This window comes from Lissotriton vulgaris, chromosome 3_1 (genome assembly GCF_964263255.1).
Source record: "Lissotriton vulgaris chromosome 3_1, aLisVul1.2, whole genome shotgun sequence".
In the NCBI taxonomy this organism is placed as follows: Eukaryota; Metazoa; Chordata; class Amphibia; order Caudata; family Salamandridae; genus Lissotriton; species Lissotriton vulgaris.
In genome coordinates this window covers 2,084,989,767-2,085,008,949 of record NC_141689.1, presented here as the reverse complement: position 1 = coordinate 2,085,008,949, position 19,183 = coordinate 2,084,989,767, and the positions used below count along the sequence as shown (strand labels likewise).

The window sequence follows — 19,183 nt, the reverse complement described above, 5'->3', positions numbered from 1 at the left end:
AACGTCCACCACCGGAGAACCGGGGCCAGCCGAAGGTAGCGCGGACCCCTGAAACAGCAGCAGCAGGAAACCCCAAAAGGGAAGGCAGCACAGAGCCCACAAGCAAGCCCCGACACCAAACAGAGGCGCAAAACCGCCAGAGCGGAGGCCAACCAAACGCCGCACAGGGGACCGGAGGACCGACAGTGGGCAAAGCGCCAACTAACACAGCAAAAGGAAGTGCCAGACAAGGCAACCCAGGAGGCGGACGAGCAGCAGCACGGCAGCGAGGAGCCCACATCAAGGAGAAAGGCACCCACACCCAGCCGCAGCGAAACAGGCAGGCAACGAGAACAAGGAAAGCACCCCGCACAGCTTCTCACACAGACCCCCGCACAACAAGCGCACAGGAAGGCCAAAGGAAACCGCACACCCAGAAGGGAAGAGGTCCACAGAGCCACCAGACCCAGAACAAAACAGAGGCCAAAGAATAGCCCAACCAGCCACCACGGCAGGCAGCAGTGCACACACCCATCCAGACCCGGGCCCAGGAAAGCACCCCAGAAACCGAGACCCAAAGCCCAGCGCCGCACACAGAAGCGTGGCGAGTCGATAGGAGGCACGAACCAAGGGTGGCAGCACCAAAGACGGCAGAGGCAGCCTACAGAACACAACCACTCCCAGACTCCGAGGAACCCTGCCAAGTCGGAAGGAACCACGAGAAAAGGAGATCCGCCGAGAAACACCGGAGGAAGAGCGCCCCCACCGAGACTAGAACCTGGACCATCCACCGCTAAGTCGTCCGTCCAAGTCGAAAGGGCACGACAGGCAGAGTGTCAGGGACAGAGCAGCCCCACCACAGAGGCAGGTAGCACACCCCCCCCCCCAGACCCGGGCCCATGAGAGTAAGGGACAGAGCAGCGGCCCAGCTGTCACGCAACTTTTGCAGCAAACACGCTCCCAACAGTGTATAGCCACTTAAGTGTGTCAGTACAAAGCATTTCATATGTACAGTGCGCACCCTCGTCAGAAAGCCACAGGCCCCTTCACACTGACGTCGGGAGCAGAGAGTGGCATCATACAGTTAACCCTGTCAAAATGTCAAAACGCTTGACGGAGGTTAAATACATCACATTGCAAACAGTAAATCACAGGATGTTGAACCAATGCCGAGGACCGAACTTGGGTCACCAGCTCCAAAGTCGGCAGCATGTGCTGTAACGCCACATGCACTGGCACCACACGGAATACACCGGAACAAGAAATGCCGCATCCGAGCACCCTCTGGGGGAAGCCAGGGAACAGCAGCCGGAGACCGAGCACCACGCACCCAGGCAGGCCTCAGGAGCAGCGGCAGCCTCGAGACATCCGAGGCAGGAGAGCAAAAACAAGCGCTCCAGCATTTCAACGCTCCGTAACAAACAGCATAACAATGACAGAGTGAGTAAAAACACCGCAAAAGCGGGACTCACCCGGAGCGGGGGCCTAAGCAGCATCAGCAAGGCCCCCACACACCAACAGCCGGATCCGGGATCGACCATCCAGCGCAGCGCGTCTCCCACCCGGCCAGGCTCGGGGAGACGCGCACAGCGACCCGGAAGCAACCGGGAGGCGGCGCACCAGCCGCAAAGGGCCGGAAAACCGGAACCACGGCCGCGAAGAAGTAACACCCCCCAGCAAGCCCGGCAGGCCGGGGGCATACACATCAGGAAACACCACCCCTGCCCGCGAAGCCGGGCAGGAGGAGCCAGAAGGGCCTGCACGCCACCCGAGCCCAGCAGGAGCAGGTGCAGCCCAACATCACTAACAGCATCATCACCATTCTGTCGAAGACAGAAAAAAAGAACAGGAGGGCTGCTGGGTAGATCCTACCTTTGTACTCCCGGGGGGAGGGGCAGTAGGGATATCCCAGCATTCCTCTTGTTTTATTTTCTGTCGGGAGATGGTTATCTCCATGAGTTATGAATGGGCCGAGGACATAAGGGACCTGGGGGTAATTGGATGTAATGTGCATGGGTTAGCTTAAGCACCCCTGGTTTTTGAAACAAAGCCCAATCTTCTAAGAAAGCCAGACAAGACTTAGTGCGGAAAATAATGCATTCTTTAAGCAGGCACTAACACCTAAAAACAAATTTTTATTTCACCAAATATTCCAGGCATTGCTTGTGTGTTGTGATGTTCAACACACATTCAATATGTGGCATGTTTAAATGGGATTTTGTACAGGAATGGTATTCTTCCAATACAAATGCTATTCTAGACAGCACAATGGTGCAAAGGACGTGTGAAGCAACCTATTTGAGGTCCAGGGACATGGAGAAGCGGCTGGCCATTTTTAATAAGTATGCCTCTATGGTACTGGAAACGTCCTTCACTGGTTCCCTTCCTACCTTTCCAAAGGACTTTGGCTTGTTCCCATGAGCACCTCTGGCTCCCAAAAGATCCCTATCATCTGTGAAGTTCCCCAGGGTTCTATACTGTTTCCTGTCATCTTCAACCTCTACATGGAGCTGCTTGGTGGACTACTCAAAGATAAAAGCATCAAGATTTGCCAGTTTACCAATAATGCGCAACTCAACTTGAAAGTATCCTCTGCTTCAGGCATCCAATGACTCAAACATTGCCTGCACATAATTCTGACCTGGATGTCCAACGACTACCCAAAACACAACTCAACCATGACAGAAATTATGTTAATTGTTAGGAACAGCTTACAAGAAACAGTGGCAATCTATCTCAATGACAAGAACCTTGATGGCTTTAAATCCCAAATTTCACTGAACACCACATCACTTGAAATCACCCTAGACACCAACTTCACTATCAAGGAAAGAAACAAAGATGACTTGGTACGAACTCTCTCTTCTAAAGTAAGTGAAACTGTGTCTTCCAGAGAGCAATTTCAGAACAAGACCTAACACTCTCAGATCTAGATGATGGTACGCTCTGCTTAATGGCCTCACAGACTACACACTGGTAGCCCGGAAGGACATACTATATGTACTGCATGTTTCAAATAAGCCTGAAAAAAATATGACACATCCTGCCCAGCCTGATGGAACTCCTTTCCTCCCTTTGCCAGAACCACAACTTCAAAACCAGCTGCTTAGTTTTCAAAGCTATCATGACCAGCACCCTTGCTTAACTCACCATCTCTTGTGGTTCTCATCACACCTGCATCCAGCATGCCATCAGCCTGCAGACTAAGAAGTGTAAAAAACAAAAATGCAAGGCAGCATGTATTTTCCATCTGTGCGCCCAAGGTTTGGAACAATATTTCAATATCCATCAGGATAACCCCAACGCTGCTTCAATTTAGGAAAGTGATGAAGGCTTTGTAAAGAAAACTACATCACAACGCATTAACTGTCTACAGCCCAGCTATCTGTCCTATCACTTGTTGACCATATACAGTGTTCAACACCGTTTGGCTAGGTTTAGGCTATAGAAAAACATTATACATACATGCATGTGGTGCGTTCTTCCCTTTCCACAATGCAGCACAGAAAATAGTATATCTTCCCCTTAGAGTGCATGCCTGGATTGCCCAGATTTAACCCTCACACCCTCAGGCAATTAAATTGAAAAATTATATTTCTGTTTAATTTCTCTCTCCTTACTTTACCTCACCTCTTCTACCTCAACTCAATCTGTTAACCTCTATTTCTCTCTCTCTCGCTCTCTTACTCTCTCTCTGTGTCTCTCTCTGTCTCTCTCTCCGTCTCTCTCTCTGTGTCTCTCTCTGTCTCGCTCTCTCTCTCTGTCTCCTCTATATACCTTCATCTTCTCCATCTATCTCGCCTCTTTCACCGTACCATTGTGTAGCTTACCTCTCTTAATGTACCCACTATTCCTCACTCAACGTCATCTCCAGTACCTCTCTCTCATGACCTTGCCCCTCCCTATATCACTTTGTGTGCAAACCGCTATATCTGCCACTCTCTATACACTCTCTCTACCCCAGTTCTCTCTACCTCTACCTTCTCCCTCTCTCTCTCTGTAACTCACTGGTCATTTTCCATCTGACCTCATTGTATCACTTCTCTGTCTACTTCATTACGAATGCATTTTCATCTCTATCTGTATTTCACCTCGCTATCTCCCTCCCCACGTCTTGTCTACCTACGTCTCCCTAGCTGTCTCTGAGAGCCCTTTTTTAACTCACCCCATCTATCTTTCTAATTTCTCTCTCAACCTCCTATCTCCCTCACTATCTTATTTCTTTCTATCCCACCACTCTCTCTCTCACACAAGCTTACGTCACAATTTACCTCACCACTAGTTCATTATCTCACACCTCCACTTCCTCTTTCTCTTATTCTACCTCTGTTACATTGACTTCATCTCTCTGGATATCTTACTCCTCTCTGGCTACCTTTATTTCTGTACCACTACCCTGTATCTCTATCATAAACTCCTCTCTCTAGCTTTTCTCTTTCACACAAACTCAAATCTCTTTCTTGTCCTTCGTCTCCATTTAAACTCACCCCTCCACCTAAACTATTTCTCTCAATCTCCTCTTTATAGATCACTCTAACTCACAATCTCTTTCTCTCATAACTCTTGAACTCTGTATAAGCATCACCTCTCTATGTCTATTTTATGCAAGTCTCTCAACATTCAAATTAGCTGCTCCACATTTCTCTTCCTGCCCTCCAGCACTCTCTCTGCCTTCCTTTCTTCTGCACTAATTTCTTGCCATGAGTTGTTTTTCTATACCGCTTATCATTTTTCTCTCACTCTACATTTCATCACTTTGTTTTTCCCTCAAGTCTCTCTGTCTTCCTCCAGGTCTCGCAATCTTTACATCTCTTTAATTCGCTTATTTCTCTATATTACCCCTCTCCCTCTCACACCCCTTGGAATGTACTCCTCTGCCTTTCTTTTTTCCCTGTCTACCTCTCTATTGCACCATAAAACCTTATCTATTTCTATATCTCTTCCTCTGCCAGTGACTTCCTCTTTCTACCTCTCTTTATCTTTCCTTCTGGCTACCTCACTGTACTCTATTTACTGTACTTCTCTCCCTAACTCAATGAACTTCCTACATCATCTCTTTCTCTAATCCCTCGTCTCTCTAATCCACGTCTCTTGATATTCTGGTTTCTTTATGTCTCTGTCCATCTACTGTGTCCTGGCCCATCCCAGTTCTCTTATTCAGTGGGACATTGGTAATTGCCTAGCCAGAGAAGTGCACACATATAAAGATGAGAAAAGTGACAACGAAAGGGGAGAGAAATTAGGAGAAAGTTATTCGATTTTAAACAAAAGAATGGTGAAGATCCTCTGAACAGCACCTTGGTTTTTCACTTTTGCAGCAAGAATGCCTGCAGTTAAGGGGGGGGGTTATTTGTCATTACAAATAATCAGCAACTAAGGCTGCAATCATAACAGCTATGTGTATATGTCTTATTTTATCAGTATGCACTACTCCACTACACATCTAACAAGTCACCCTTGAGCTTTCAGCTGTTTTTGAGTATAACTGTTCTGAAGGTTTAACATATAATTGTTTTTAGTTAGGCATCACAAGGGCTTAAATGAGCCAGAAGGGGGTAATACACTTAAATCTATTCCAAACAGGGCCCTTAAATATATATTGCCCAGGGCCACACAAACTCTTGAGATGACACTGGCTCTTACTATGGCACTCAGTACTACAGTTGCCCCACACAATGTGCAGGTGGCTCTAGCCCTAACCCACAATTCACCTAAAGAAGCGTGAGAGGAAAAGGGGGATTGACACATAAGCTCCCTATAAATACAGTATCTCACCATGAGTGTGACAGCTTATAGCAGCAACTGATTCTAGGAGACCCAGTGGAACCAGAAATTTCTAGAAAAGGAAACCTCGCTCACTCTATGCTTAATCATAAGTAACCTTTGCATTGTCCCAGTAAGATCGTACTACCTGGTCGGACTCAACCTCCTTTTTGAGGGAGCTATTAATAAAGAGATACTAGATAGAAGAAGGAATCCAGGTTTTATAAAATTACCTTAAGTTAAATCCAAAGAAATTTCTTTTTATAAAGGGTACCCCAGCTAAAGTTAAAGAGATGAGAGGGATGTCTGGTGAGTACTATGACTCATACATCCTCATAATTGCTAACACGTTTTGGCCTATAGTATTGCCCAAATAGTTCAGACAACTTCATTGGGGCTGAGATACATACTGACCTAGCTAATACATGTACACAATCATACAGTGCCTGTTAGAAATTGTATTTCTGGTTGGCTAGGGCTTGTGCCAAAGCCAGGCAGAAGCCACTACTCTAGTTAGGGCAAGGGAGTTACATGCTGAAGATAACCCCTGCTCACTCCCTTGGTAGCTTGGCATGAGCAGTCAGGCTTATCTCAGAGGCAGGCAGGCAGTCCCTCGTGGCGGTTCCTCTTGGGGCCCAGAAGCAGCAAGTATCCCCTAAGCACAAGGAAAGACCCTTTCATGGGGTCACAGGCCCAGTATATATACACCGTTTCTCTTTATTCTGCCCTGGCACAGGGCTTTGCGAACCAGTCTCAACTGGTTCTGGGGGGTATTGGAGCACTTTGTTTACAGGGCTCCTCTTCCCCTTTGTCAGGTGGGGGCTCGGTCATCACACACACCACAGGGTGGCACAGCCAGAATTCACCTAGGCAGGCACAGACTTATTCACAGTCAGGGGACTACTCCTATCACTACTCCAAATGCAGATTTCCTATTCAGACTACCGCTAACTCACCCTGCCCTCCCTGGAGCCACACACATCTCACCAGCGCCTGTCACTCTAGAGCCAGACATGCAATACACATCAGGCAGGCAGACACATAGCACACAGAAATGCCAACTTCTAAAAGTGGCATTTCTTAAATAGTGATAATAAATCTGCACACAACATTGCGCAGCATTTATTATTACTATTTCAAACATACCAAACTTGACCACGCTGCTCCTTTCATATCAGGAATAACCACTGAAACACTTATCGGGTAATCCCCAATGCATTCCTGGTGAGTGGGCAGCCTCACAGCAGTGAGAAACCAAAATACTGTTTGTCACTAAAAGGACATGTCACACACTTAAGGTACATGTCCTACCTTTTACTTACATTGCACCCTGCTCATATGGCTAGCTAGGGCCTACTTTAGGGGTGAGTGACTTGCAGTAAAAGGGGGGTCACAGACGTGGCACACACTTTAGATGTCATGGCACAGCAGAAGTAACACTGCGCACACAGGCCCTGCAACGGCAGAGGCCTGAGACAGGTTCGAAAGGCTACTTTGGTGGGTGGCGCGATCAGCGCTGCAAGCCTACCAGTAGCATTTAATTTACTGGCCCTGGGTATCTGAGATACCACTTTACAAGGAACTGACAAGTAAATTAAATATGCTAAATAGGTGTAGACCAATCTTACCATGTTTACAACAGAGAGCACACGCACTTTACACTGGACAGCAGTGCTAAAGTGCCCAGAGTCCTAGAACCACCAACATCATGTCAGAAAAAAGCTAGGAGGAAGTCAAAAAGTTCAGGGATGACCCTGCAAAAAGGGCAAAATCCAACAGGGCTCAATTAACGAAAATATTTTCATACCTCACTAGTTCAAATACAATGGAACCTAGACGGATACATAAAAATTTTAAAATCAGGACATCTTTCTTGCACATAGACCACTGTGTGAAGACAATGGCATGAATGCGGTGTTTCTAAAGTGAAAGAAATGTGCAAATACTGCAAATCAACACATATGGAAAAAGTGGGTGCGCACACTCTCTCTTATTCCATTGACTGTAACTAACTGATAACCAGGTTGCCGTGATAGTAAAAGCTTGAGGCACCCTCTGTAGTCAAACACATATATGGGAACAACACTTTATTTGTCCATTCTTGATCAAACCACAGTGAGTATAAATATCATAGATATTCTCCTCATTGCTGTTTTGATACCCACTTACCAAGCTTCAGCATTCATTTGTGGTGATGGGTTTGTCAATATTATCATGCATTCGATCAGTCTCTGTGAACACGGTAGGGACACTGATTACAGATGTCCTTCCCTTCAGGTCAGGCAGAACCTGAACCTGGCCACCCAACCCAGGGACTAAACCCATGTGGTGAACCAGGGTCAGAGGTGAGGACTCCCTCCCTGTGCACCCCCTTCCAGAGTTCTGCACCCTCCCACCTGGAGTGGTATCCCTAGAAGACAATCCGTTCAGGACACTGGTTACAGGTGTCCTTCCCTCCTGTTCACGCAGAACCTGAACCTGGCCTCCCAACCCAGGGACTAAACCCTGCGGTTGAACACTTACCTGGCACACCAGGAGTTCCGGGGGCGCACTTCATTTTATTTATCACATATGGGGAAAGGGTTACTATCATTACTAATGTGCAACCGTTCACAATTGTGTTAGTTATGGGCAAAATATTTCGATTATTGTTTGTGCCATTTTTAAAAGAATGAAGTCAGCATGTAGCAAGTATATCACACCCAATATCCGTACTTGGTATTGTAAATTCTCGTACTCACTGATGGCCCTTCATTTTACTCATGCTCCTGGTAATCAGGCCAATACACTACCACAAAACACATCGGTCTCTCAGGCCACTTACTTCATCAAGAGGTTTTGCCTGTATTTTTACCAATTCTTTACCCTCCATCCGCCCTAATAGTGCTTGGCAATTGGATGGACCTGGTTTTTTATAAATGATTGGTGTGGCGTTGTCGCCATTGAGTTGTGGTGCATGCGTGACATGCAACTCATGGTCGTGCGGAGTAAAACGTCATCATGGTGTGGCAGCCACATTGGACCATGGGAGACATGGCTCAGAATGCTATGTGAACCCAAATTCAAAGTGACTTCCAGTGACATATGAACTTGGGATAGTGGACTCCTGGGAATAGTTTAGCATTTAATTTGTGTGAAGGCCTATGACATATATATTTTTCAGTGATTCATATAAAATTAGTCCAGATAGCACATAGAGTTTATTGGATTGCAACCCTTTTATTATAAACATATATTAGTTCATGGAATTGATAACTCATTCTCGTTAGGACCACGGGATCTCATCATTAAGACCCAATAAATGAGTCCCCAGGTTATAGATCCAGTATTTCTCGTTTTTGAGCAGTGCTGAGTTAATATATTTATGGTATGTTGGTAATGCGCCAGCACCGTAATATAGTTGAAGCTTACTTCTGGTTGAATCTCTAAATTGGAAAGGCTATGCAACATCCCAGTTTTAATGACATATATGACGGACTCCTTCTGGAAAGCAATAGTTGAAGCGATCGAATGTGACAGAGAGAAAAAAGTATAGATGCAGGTATGGCACAAGAAACAGACGACAGAATGTCACACAGCTGCCGACAAGGTTGCTACTTTGGAAAGGGATCTTGGTCAAAGAAATGTTGACAGGAATGCAAAACGTAATAGATTCTGGTATTTTTACCATAACACACAATTTGTGCTAAATTGCATTCATTATGATTGTTACATGTTACAGGATTACACTATCATCAGTACTTCTAAAGTCCTTGAAAAGAAAACATAGACGTTCAAGAGTCTTTCTAAGGTGAAGGATCTTCCAATACCTACGATTATACGTCTATAGGAACAATCTGTATTACTTTAATGTCATAACCAGGAGAAAGAATAGCCTACTGTTTGACCAGACATGCTTGGCGTGGTTTCCCCCTATCTTTTTTTCCTCTACCTCCTGTATTTTTGATGCTGTGCTGGATTTCGTTTTTGCTGGTTTAGATGCTTTGGGCACTTTGCCACTGCTGTTCAGTGTCAAAGTGCAAGTGCTCCCTGTGTAAATTGTTATTGTGATTGGTTATCCATGATTGGCATATTTGTGTCACCAGGAAGTCCGTAGTAAAGTGCACTGAGTGGGCCAGGGCTGGTGATAGCCACTAGTGGGCCTGCAGCACTGATTGTGCCACCCACATGAGTAGCCCTAAAATGGTGTCTCAGGCCTGCCACCGCAGTGCCTGTGTGCAGTCTGTGAACTGCCATGTCCTCCTGGCCAGTGTCCCCACTGACCAGGCCTAACCCTTCCCGTTCTGTACACATTGGTCACCCCTATGTAAGGCTTGGGCAGGGTGCAGTGTATGTGAAAGATAGAGCATGTACTTGTGCAGGTGACATGCTCTGGTAGTGAATTACAGCCATTTTTGTTTTTCACTATTGTAAGGCTATCTTGCCCCATAGGCTATCATAGGGAATGCTAGCTACAGTGGCTACCAGCATATCTTCCCATAGGAGCAAGATAGGACATAAAAGTGTGGTATCCCTGAACTCAGAATTTAATAACATATCTTTTAGGAAAGGTTGTTTTTAAATCCTATGTTTGAGAACAGCACTTTTAGAAAGTTGCTGTACTCTTGTCTGACCTTTCTGTGTGCCTTGGCCTATTTGTGAATTGACTGTCTGGTTTGAGAGTGACAGAGGCTGGGAGCCCCCAGGAGTCTGGCTGAGTCAGCCCTAGGCTGAATGACTGCATCTGCATCTTGAGTGGTGGGAGGGGATAGCACCTGGGCCTGAATAGGGCTGTGCCTGCCTTCCACAATGCTGGCTCCACCTCCTGCTGGGCGGCTGACGACCCTGCCCCTCTCCCTGAAAGGAAAGGAGAGGCTAGGAAAACAAAGTGCTCAAGGAACACCCAGAGCTGGTTCAGACCGGGCTCAGAGCCCTCCAGCACAAAGGGATCAAAGACTTTTAGGGGTATAATTACAGGACCCCTGACTACAGAAAATTAGATCACCCTGGAATGAAGAAGGAACCTCTGCCAAGTAGAAACCTGACACTGAAGAAGGAAGTCTGTCCTGCTGTTGCTCTGCTGGACTGACCTGCTGTTGCTTTGCTGCCAAGGAGAGGGGAAGGACTTTGCTTTGTGCTGTGTCCCTTTGCTTGAAGCAATCTCCAAGGGCCTGAGAAGAGCTGGCTCCCCGTTAAGAAGTCCCATGAACAAAACGACTTCACTCCCCAGCTTCCCTGAACTCTGCTGAGAGAGTTCTGACCTTCCTAGAGTGCTTGGGCCAGTTGTGGTGGCTCTGGAAGTTGTACCTGTGTTGGGAAGATGGAAACCAAGATTTTAAAGACTTTCTGCAAGTTTTGTCTCATCGCTCGCTTGCGGAGCGCATCCCCGTCAGTGCAAGGAAATTCCCGCCGCTATGAAGGCCGAGATCGTCGCAGCGCCTGTTGCCGCTGCTAGAGTCATCGCATCCTTTGTTTGCGGCACACACCAGTCCGGTGCGGGAAGAATACCATCGCTGCGAGTATCGTTGCAGAGCCTGTCGTCACTGAGTGAGATCGTCGCACCACCTGCTTGCGGACCACATAACGTGGCTGCGAGTGTCGTCGCAGAGCCATCGCATCGAGGAGCTGCGAGAGGAAGATCACCGCTGGTCCGCGCATTGTCGTCCTGGAGATCGTTGCAGCCCCAAAGATCATCGCATCGTGACTTTGCGATCTTTTTCACTACGGAACCTCCGCACCGGAATCCATACACGGTATCGCATCCCTCCCCATACAGACCGGAGTCACCGCAACACGCCCGCTACATCCAGCGGGGTTGTCGTATCGCCTCCCCAAGGTCTCAGGAGTGGTGCCTACCTTGTTTTCCCCCGTACCAGCTACTGTTTTGGAACTTTGTTGCATTTAAAGGTACTGTTTGCTAAACGTGACGCAACTGTGAACTTTTCACACAACTGTGGTTTATTTTATCGCAACTTTAAGAACCCTTTTGAAACCATATTCTTGAACTGTGTATGTTGGATTTTTGTCGTTTTGGTCTTGTGTATTTTAGATTAAATACCTTTATTTTTCTAAACTGTTGTGGAGTCAGTTTGTGGTGTTTTCACTGTGCTGTGTTACTGTGAGTGTTGGTACAAATACTTTACACATTACCTTTGAGAAGCCTTGACTGCACGTGCCAAGCTACCAAGGGGGTGAGCAGGGGTTATCTCAGAGGGTTTCCTCCTTACCCTGACTAGAAGCCAGGGTCCCTGTTTGGACAGTGGTACCTTCTCCTGCCAACTAGAGACCCCCAGTTCTAACACTGACAAATCCATTCAAGTATGTCATCTATGCCAGTTGGACTACAATGCTGTCATGTGGTAATACATGAGGTACATTTAAAAGGGCACAGCGCCACCGGAAGGTCACTTTTTCTGACGCTCTGATGGCACTGTACCCTGCTCCATATTTCCGAGAGAGTGCAAAGCCACTTTCCGTAGCTTAATGCCACCTTGTAAATATGGCCCTCCTCAACGCAATTTTCTGCTGCAAAGGAGCATGCAATGGGTGTTGCTGTGGGCGTTCCAATGCAACACCTATTGCGTTTTGACCCTGACCCAGATTTACAAAGATCTGTAAATCTGAGGCAAAGCCAAAAACTAACGCCTTTCAAAAGGGGGAGTTAAGGTGGTGCAGCGAGGAGAAATACTTTTATTTCTCCTTGTGTTTTGCTATTTCTATATGTGCAGGATGCAGCACACATAGATGGAGTAAAAAGCATTAATGATTGTTTTTGTGCATGAAGGTGTCCCTTCCCACACAGACACAATCATCCCTGCAACGCAGGCAGGCTTGGCACCCTTGCACCATGGTGCAAGGCTGTCTGTGCTGGCACTAGGCAGTTCTTTCAGCACCGGCACAGGGAAAAGCACAGGGATGCACGGTATTCTTGCTAATATGGCCATCCCCGAGTTTTTGAAATGGCGCAGCTCAGGACAGCTAAATTGCTTGCTGCGCTGCTCTGCACCATTTCTTTGTAAACATCCCCCATGGTTTAAGGACACAAAAGGATTGTATTAGGTGGCAAACAAAAAGTTCCAGCAAGTTGTGGTTGATGAATGCAACTGACAGGCTTTTGGCAGCCTTGCTTCCTGCATACAGGAAGTGTATGTTGACCCTCACAAACATGGTGGCAAGCAAAGTACTAGCGTTTGACTGGGCTGTGCAACAGGGGGTGATGACTACATAATGAGAAGAACCATTTAAAACAAAACATGATGAGCAGCATCCATTATAAAAAAAAACTATTACTCACTGCTGCCTGTCAGCTACATTTGTGATTTGTAAATACCTCATGCATACATCCAGTGGCCTTCCATTGCAGTGCTAGGTATATTCACATGTGCATTGTAGTGAGAGACCTCCATGAGGAGAAAGGTGCACTTTATCCACCAATAAAATGTCTGAGGCGGAGAAATACACCTCTGGGTTGCTGGGTAAGATGTAAATGGCTCAGTCTTAAAGCAGTGGCTGAGGGCATTGGTCCAAAGCAACCAATGGCTCAAAAGGGGTCACCAAAACCAATTCTCTGGGTATTTGTTTCAAAATAAATTGTATTTATTGCCCTAGACAGGGGCGTAACAGACCCCCCCCTCCCCCTCCCCCCCCCCTTCCCCGCAGTGCGGGGGTGGGGCATTCTTTTATATAAGGAGGGAGCCCCCTAGCTTGTTTGTCCAGGGTGTGTGTCTCCTGTAAAGCAGATGCAGTTTGCAGGCTGCTTTGAGCTGCTCTGCGCTGGCACGGGCTGACTCAGAAGTGAAGAGAAACAAAATATCACCTTCTGTTTCTCTTTCACTCCGAGCCTGCCAGGCTTATACCCCCCTCTCACTCCTCCACACAGAAAGCGTCTTCCGTAGAGCACTGCTTGTCTGAGGGGAAGAGGCTGCACAGAACTTATTGGGGCAGAGATAAGGTTGCTACCTTTAATTGCAACAGACACATATAGCCATCTGTTAACAATTTAAAATTCTGCAAAAAGGCCCCAATATGGTTCTGAAATAGAACTTTATACAACATCATTGTTATTCATTTGAATATGGCCTTTCTGTCTTTGTCAGTCAAGGGTCACCAGGGCAGCTGTAAAGCACAATTAAAGTGTTTTCTTCTAACATTGCCTGTTTAAACTATGAACTAATAAGGGGTAAAAATACCAATCTGATTTTTCTAATTGTTGTAACAGTTGCCAGGACATTAAAATACAGCTCATGCCCATATAAAACCAGTTAGGTGGCAACCATAGGAAGAAGATGTGTGCAACTGCAGAAACATAACCAGGACTCTACTTAGGGGCAATGAAGGAACAAAATATAGCTGGAATGTTGAATGAGTGGTAAAGGATGTGGAGGGGTGATTGCATATGAGTGATTGTGCTAGGTGAGCACTAAGGAAGTGGACCCCCTCCCCCAAAAGGCTCTCCTACAAATGCAGCTTTTCAATGACAAGCACAGTTGCGCCTTGCACAGGGATCTTGTTTTGTTAATGGTCTGCTGTAAGGGGACAGGGATAGCATTTTTTTTAATAGTTAAATGCAGGCATGGTGTCCTCTGCACCCAAGGGGAGTTGTTGTGTGCAGTGATTAATTTGTAAAATATTAAGTGCCGGGGCCCTGACCAGGAGGCCACTGCAACTTGCACCAACCATCGCTCCTGTCATCGCTGCCAAAGCAACTAATACCCATCTCTCTCGCCAGCAAGTGCTACAGTTCGGATTATTCGAGGTCCCCAAAGCTTAAGAAATGACTATGGCGGAAAATATTAGTAATGTTTAATGTATATTGTATTTATAAACAACCGTTGTTCTGCTCATCTCTAAATTAGATGAGCAGCGCCACCACGTGGCAGACTTTCCTAAGTGTGGTGTTAACATTTAAGTGCCGGTGCGGAGCACCGGAAACAAATTAAGATCCAGTGTTGAGCACAAGAAACCACCGACTCAAATTAAGCACTGGTTGTGTGGGGACGTAATATTTTTCTATCCAAGCAGGTAAATTGAAAAAGGTAATTCAATTACAAGTATTTTAAATGTATTACCCAAATCAGCAATTACCCATGCCTGCGTGGACTATCACAGAGATCTGCCCTATTTTCTCGATGCGTTTGTTATTGTATGCATTGTCTAGAATATCACTAGTGGAACTATCTGTAGTGTCCTTAGAAGCAAATTATAGGGGGGGCATACATTAGGCCATAGTTATACTGATGGCTGTATTTTATGAGATAAAGTAGCCCCTGCCATACATTATAAGGATATTGCAACTCACTGAGGCGTTTCATGACCATATAGCGGAACGAGACAGAAGGTGACTTACAATATCATTATCATCTACGGCAGCGGGTACTTTATTCCATGTAATACATGGTAACATCATCACCTTTCCCACAAGCCGTTCAAATCCTTGGTGTGTAGCTAGTAGTGTGACAATAGCCCCTGCAGCACCCATGGTGCGGAGAGCCCCCGGGCTCCATGGTGTCCTCTCCTGCACTGTGCACAGACGGTGAGGTCCCTGTCCTTGAAGCTCCTGACTGGGTCTAGGGCGTGGGGGGAAGCCCCTGTGAAATTTGCAGGGTGACCCCTTTAGATTTCGTTACGCCACTGGCCCTAGACCTGAAATTTTGGACTGGATCAGCTCCTCTCGCATGGAGAGTTTTATAACAGGAACATACGGCTGTTTCACTTCCCAAGTTTGAATCAAATGTCTTTAGTAATGTTTTAAGAAAACGTACATTTAAAATGTAACAAATATTATTCTTTTCTTCTCCCACAGGACAATTCGTTTTTTGATATGCAATTTGATAAAACTTATCGATGGGAAGCATACAGCTGCGCCTCAAAATACGCATTCACTCGAAGTTTAATCAAGCTGAACAAAATGTACATTAAGAAGGAGATACGAGTGGTCAACTTCGACGAAACCTATGTGGACACTGACGCGATCTGGTCTTCAAACAATGGAGATTGTTTAGTGATGTTGCGGATTTGTTTCTATGCTTCTAATCTCTTGTGCTTGTCTCTCTGTCCTATGCCTTGAGATGTAAATGTCAGTCTGTTCAGGTATGCTTACACGCTATTATTGACAGATATTGCCAAACACAGGGACTAGCTCCGCCTCCACTGAAAACCTGGGGGCAGGTGGCTCCTATCTGTGGAGGCCTTTTGGGGCTTCTCATGCACTTAATTACTGACAGGGTGAACTTGTTTAGAGCACACAGTTGAGGTTGTGATCTTTACCTTAGTTTTCAATTCTGTTTCTTAGAAACACAGGGAACTAAGATAACCCAGGCGTTTGTATATATTTAGTTTTTTTTCCCGTAATTTACATAAAATATAAGATCAGAATGTACTGCTGCACCAGGAACACAAGTCTATGTTCCAGCCTCCTCTGCCAATTGACACACTCAGTACTCCTACAGGAACACATACATTCAGGTATACATTCTACGGCATCACCACATCTGCAGGCAGGGTCGGACAAGAACAGAAAATAGGCCCAGGCACCAAAATTAATGCGCCCCCCTCCCATTAGTGAATGAGACATCTAAAAAATGCTGTCCATGTTTTCAAATTGGGGCAGTTTTGAACTTGTGAAGACTCGCTGTGTAAGTCATTTTCTAGGAATGGAAGTCTCTAGGAATTTCGGCTTGCTGCAGGCAATGTGTGCTTTAACCCCTTGTGTGCTTGTGACCGAACCGCTCCGTCACAAGCCACGGGTGAGCTGTGCTTGTGACGGAACGGTTCCGTCACGGCCCACTCGGCGCGCCTGCGCGGCGCGTTCCATTGAGCGGGCGCGTTCGTGACGGAACCGTTCCGTCACAAACACTGCTCACCCGCGTGCCGTGACGGAGCGGTTCCGTCACAAGCACGTGACCGCCGCGCGGCCGCCCTACCCCCTTAGCGCTGCGGCGGAATAGCCGCCGCAGCGAAGGGGTTAATATCAGGAAAATCAACAGTAACCATCTGCCCAGCAGACCATTAAACAGGCCCACAAAGAGTCTAAAAATGGCCCACACACTGACCTATCAGACCACCCCTTCGAACACTGCCTGATTTCCTACAAGCCAGTCTGTCCCTGTCTCCAGGCACTCCATGGCCAACACAAGACACAACAAAACACCCAAGATCTTTCATTATATGTTAACAAATTTCCTAATTACCTCTCAACCATACCGTCTCCTCATATCCAACAAGAGAGGGGTGTAGCTGATTAAACACGTGTTTCCTGTGTCCAGCAATCAACCATAGGTAACCTATGTTCAGGAGCAGCCATTTTTTTTTAGTTCAAAGTATTTTATTGAAAAAAAATGTTTTACAGGTATAATACAATACAGTACAGTAACTCTTGAACAAAGTACACAACTTCATTAACACGGTTGTTGTGGGAGGGGGCACACAACAAAGGAGCAGCCATTTTTAATGTATAAAAAGTTTGAAGACCAAAAAATCCTGAGTGCCATTGATCATCAACAGAACAATCAAAATTATTATATCTTTACTTTCATAACTAAAGGTGTGCTTTGAACTATATTTTAAACCAGCAGCGCGAGTATATGCGCAAACAACGTATACAATACTCAAAATGAGGCAGGGGGAGATGCCCAAGATCACAGTGAAGGTTGATGGAGAGCTGGGAATTGAACTCAGGAACACCCAACGCCACAGCCTTAAAAACTTGACCAAACAGACTCTCAGGCCGAAGACACAATGCATCCTTTTGTAGCTATAGTAGTTGAAGCTTATAGACAATTTTACGACATTTACATCCTTGAATTCGTACTGTTCAGTGTATAAGTAGCAAGCCTAAAAATATGTCTGCATAGTTCCTTGCTCTAAACTCATTATAAAGGCTAACCTCATTGTATAAGCGCCGCTTTCCGATGCATACTAATTTATATGTAAAGTAATCGTTTTATGAATGACTTGTATGTAACTCCAGGATAAACAAAATCTGCCGAACTTCCAGACACAAGGTCCTCTCTCCTTCAGTGCCTGTCTCAGTTTATCTTACCCCAACACTGCTTCCTCTCTGGGTGCGTACAGATGTCTTGCTTGCGCTTTCACCCAAGTATACGCCCTCGAGCACTTTCTATAGTACTGGTCGGCATCGGCAATACGGTACCCATCGAGGTGTTTCACCCTGCGCCGTACTCCAACTTTCCCTTTCGAAAAACGATGCTTTTAACAGCGTGCGCCGTAAATAACGCCACTGGGCTGTCTTCCCCTGTGCACGTGGGGATACCCTGGTATGGGACCCGGAACCTATTCACCCAGCATTGCCTCTTCTTGTATTTATATTTCTTAGCAACAGTTATGTTTTGCTTAGAGTTTGGTGCTGAGTGGAGACACTCAGCCACGACCTCCATTTTGGAGAATAAAATGCAGACGCGTGCGTAAATAACCCGTGCTATGGGTACTAGTGGCACGGTCAGAGTTTATTTGTAAAAAAAAAAAAAATAATAATAATAATAATAATAATAAGCGCCAGAGCTCTCGTCTACAGCGTCCACCACACATTCCCCCTGTCTGCGCTGCCAATGATAGTAACAACACAACTACTATCACACTCTTGCAAGTGTGTCGATTAGGACAAATTCAGGCCCCGAAATCAACAAGAATGGCTTGGGCGGCAGCTGATAGTTATTTTTAATGAATATTGAATTAATAATTAACTGTTGTCGTCATATCAAAATTAGCCAGACAGCGGCACCTTGTGGTAGACTGTCATAATTGCTAGTGTTGACAATTAAGTGCTAAAGCGAGCAGCACAAACCACGAATTAAATTAAGCACTGGTTACAAACAACGAATTAAACTAAGCACTGGTTATATGGGAAGCGCTTCAGGAGTCGCTTTACAGGAACTCAAACCTGAAAGGTAAAATGGAGTAAATGTAGGTGTGTGAATCTCCTCAGAGAATGAAGTTCTGGGACTTCATGACACTGTTTATCCAAAATGGAGGGCTCTTTGAGGAAAGCCATGGCACACACATTATAACATCTTCAGATGGAGATGACAATCAAACACTGTTCGAAACCAATTTAAGAATCATTACATATATGCCTAACAAGGGTTAAGTTTGAGCTATTCATGCCCACTTTTACACTGATCTGTGAGGCACCACCTTCAAGGTCAGCCAGCCTAAATTCTAATACAGAGAAAACTCTTGGATAAAACGACAGGGCACTTGGCGGTGGTTTCTGAACTTCCCTTGAATAACTCCTACTTGAATTCACTATATGGTACTGAGCAAACACGGATGTTTTCTGGGAATCCCGGCAGTATTCCAGTAGAGCTGAAAGGTCTGCAGAAATATTGTTCCTGGGGAGATGATAGCATATTCACAAAGTCGAGAGCCTGAACTAGCAGGAAGGCAGAGCAATGTTTCCTGAGCCAAATGTCTGCAATTCCAAAGAGCTCTAGGTGACACAGTG

The 19,183-nt window shown here is 45.9% G+C and overlaps 1 protein-coding gene across 1 annotated transcript in view; it reads left to right on the top strand.

Annotated features, from left to right (window-relative positions):
- Positions 1–16,373, top strand: part of EXOC1L (exocyst complex component 1 like) — a 138,404-nt gene extending 122,031 nt beyond the window's left edge. The window contains exon 3 of the mRNA XM_086963347.1: positions 15,524–16,373. Coding sequence (XP_086819473.1) covers positions 15,524–15,787 — 264 coding nt within the window. The 3' untranslated portion in view covers positions 15,788–16,373. The remainder of the gene's footprint in view (positions 1–15,523) is intronic.
- The last annotated feature ends 2,810 nt before the right edge of the window (positions 16,374–19,183 follow it).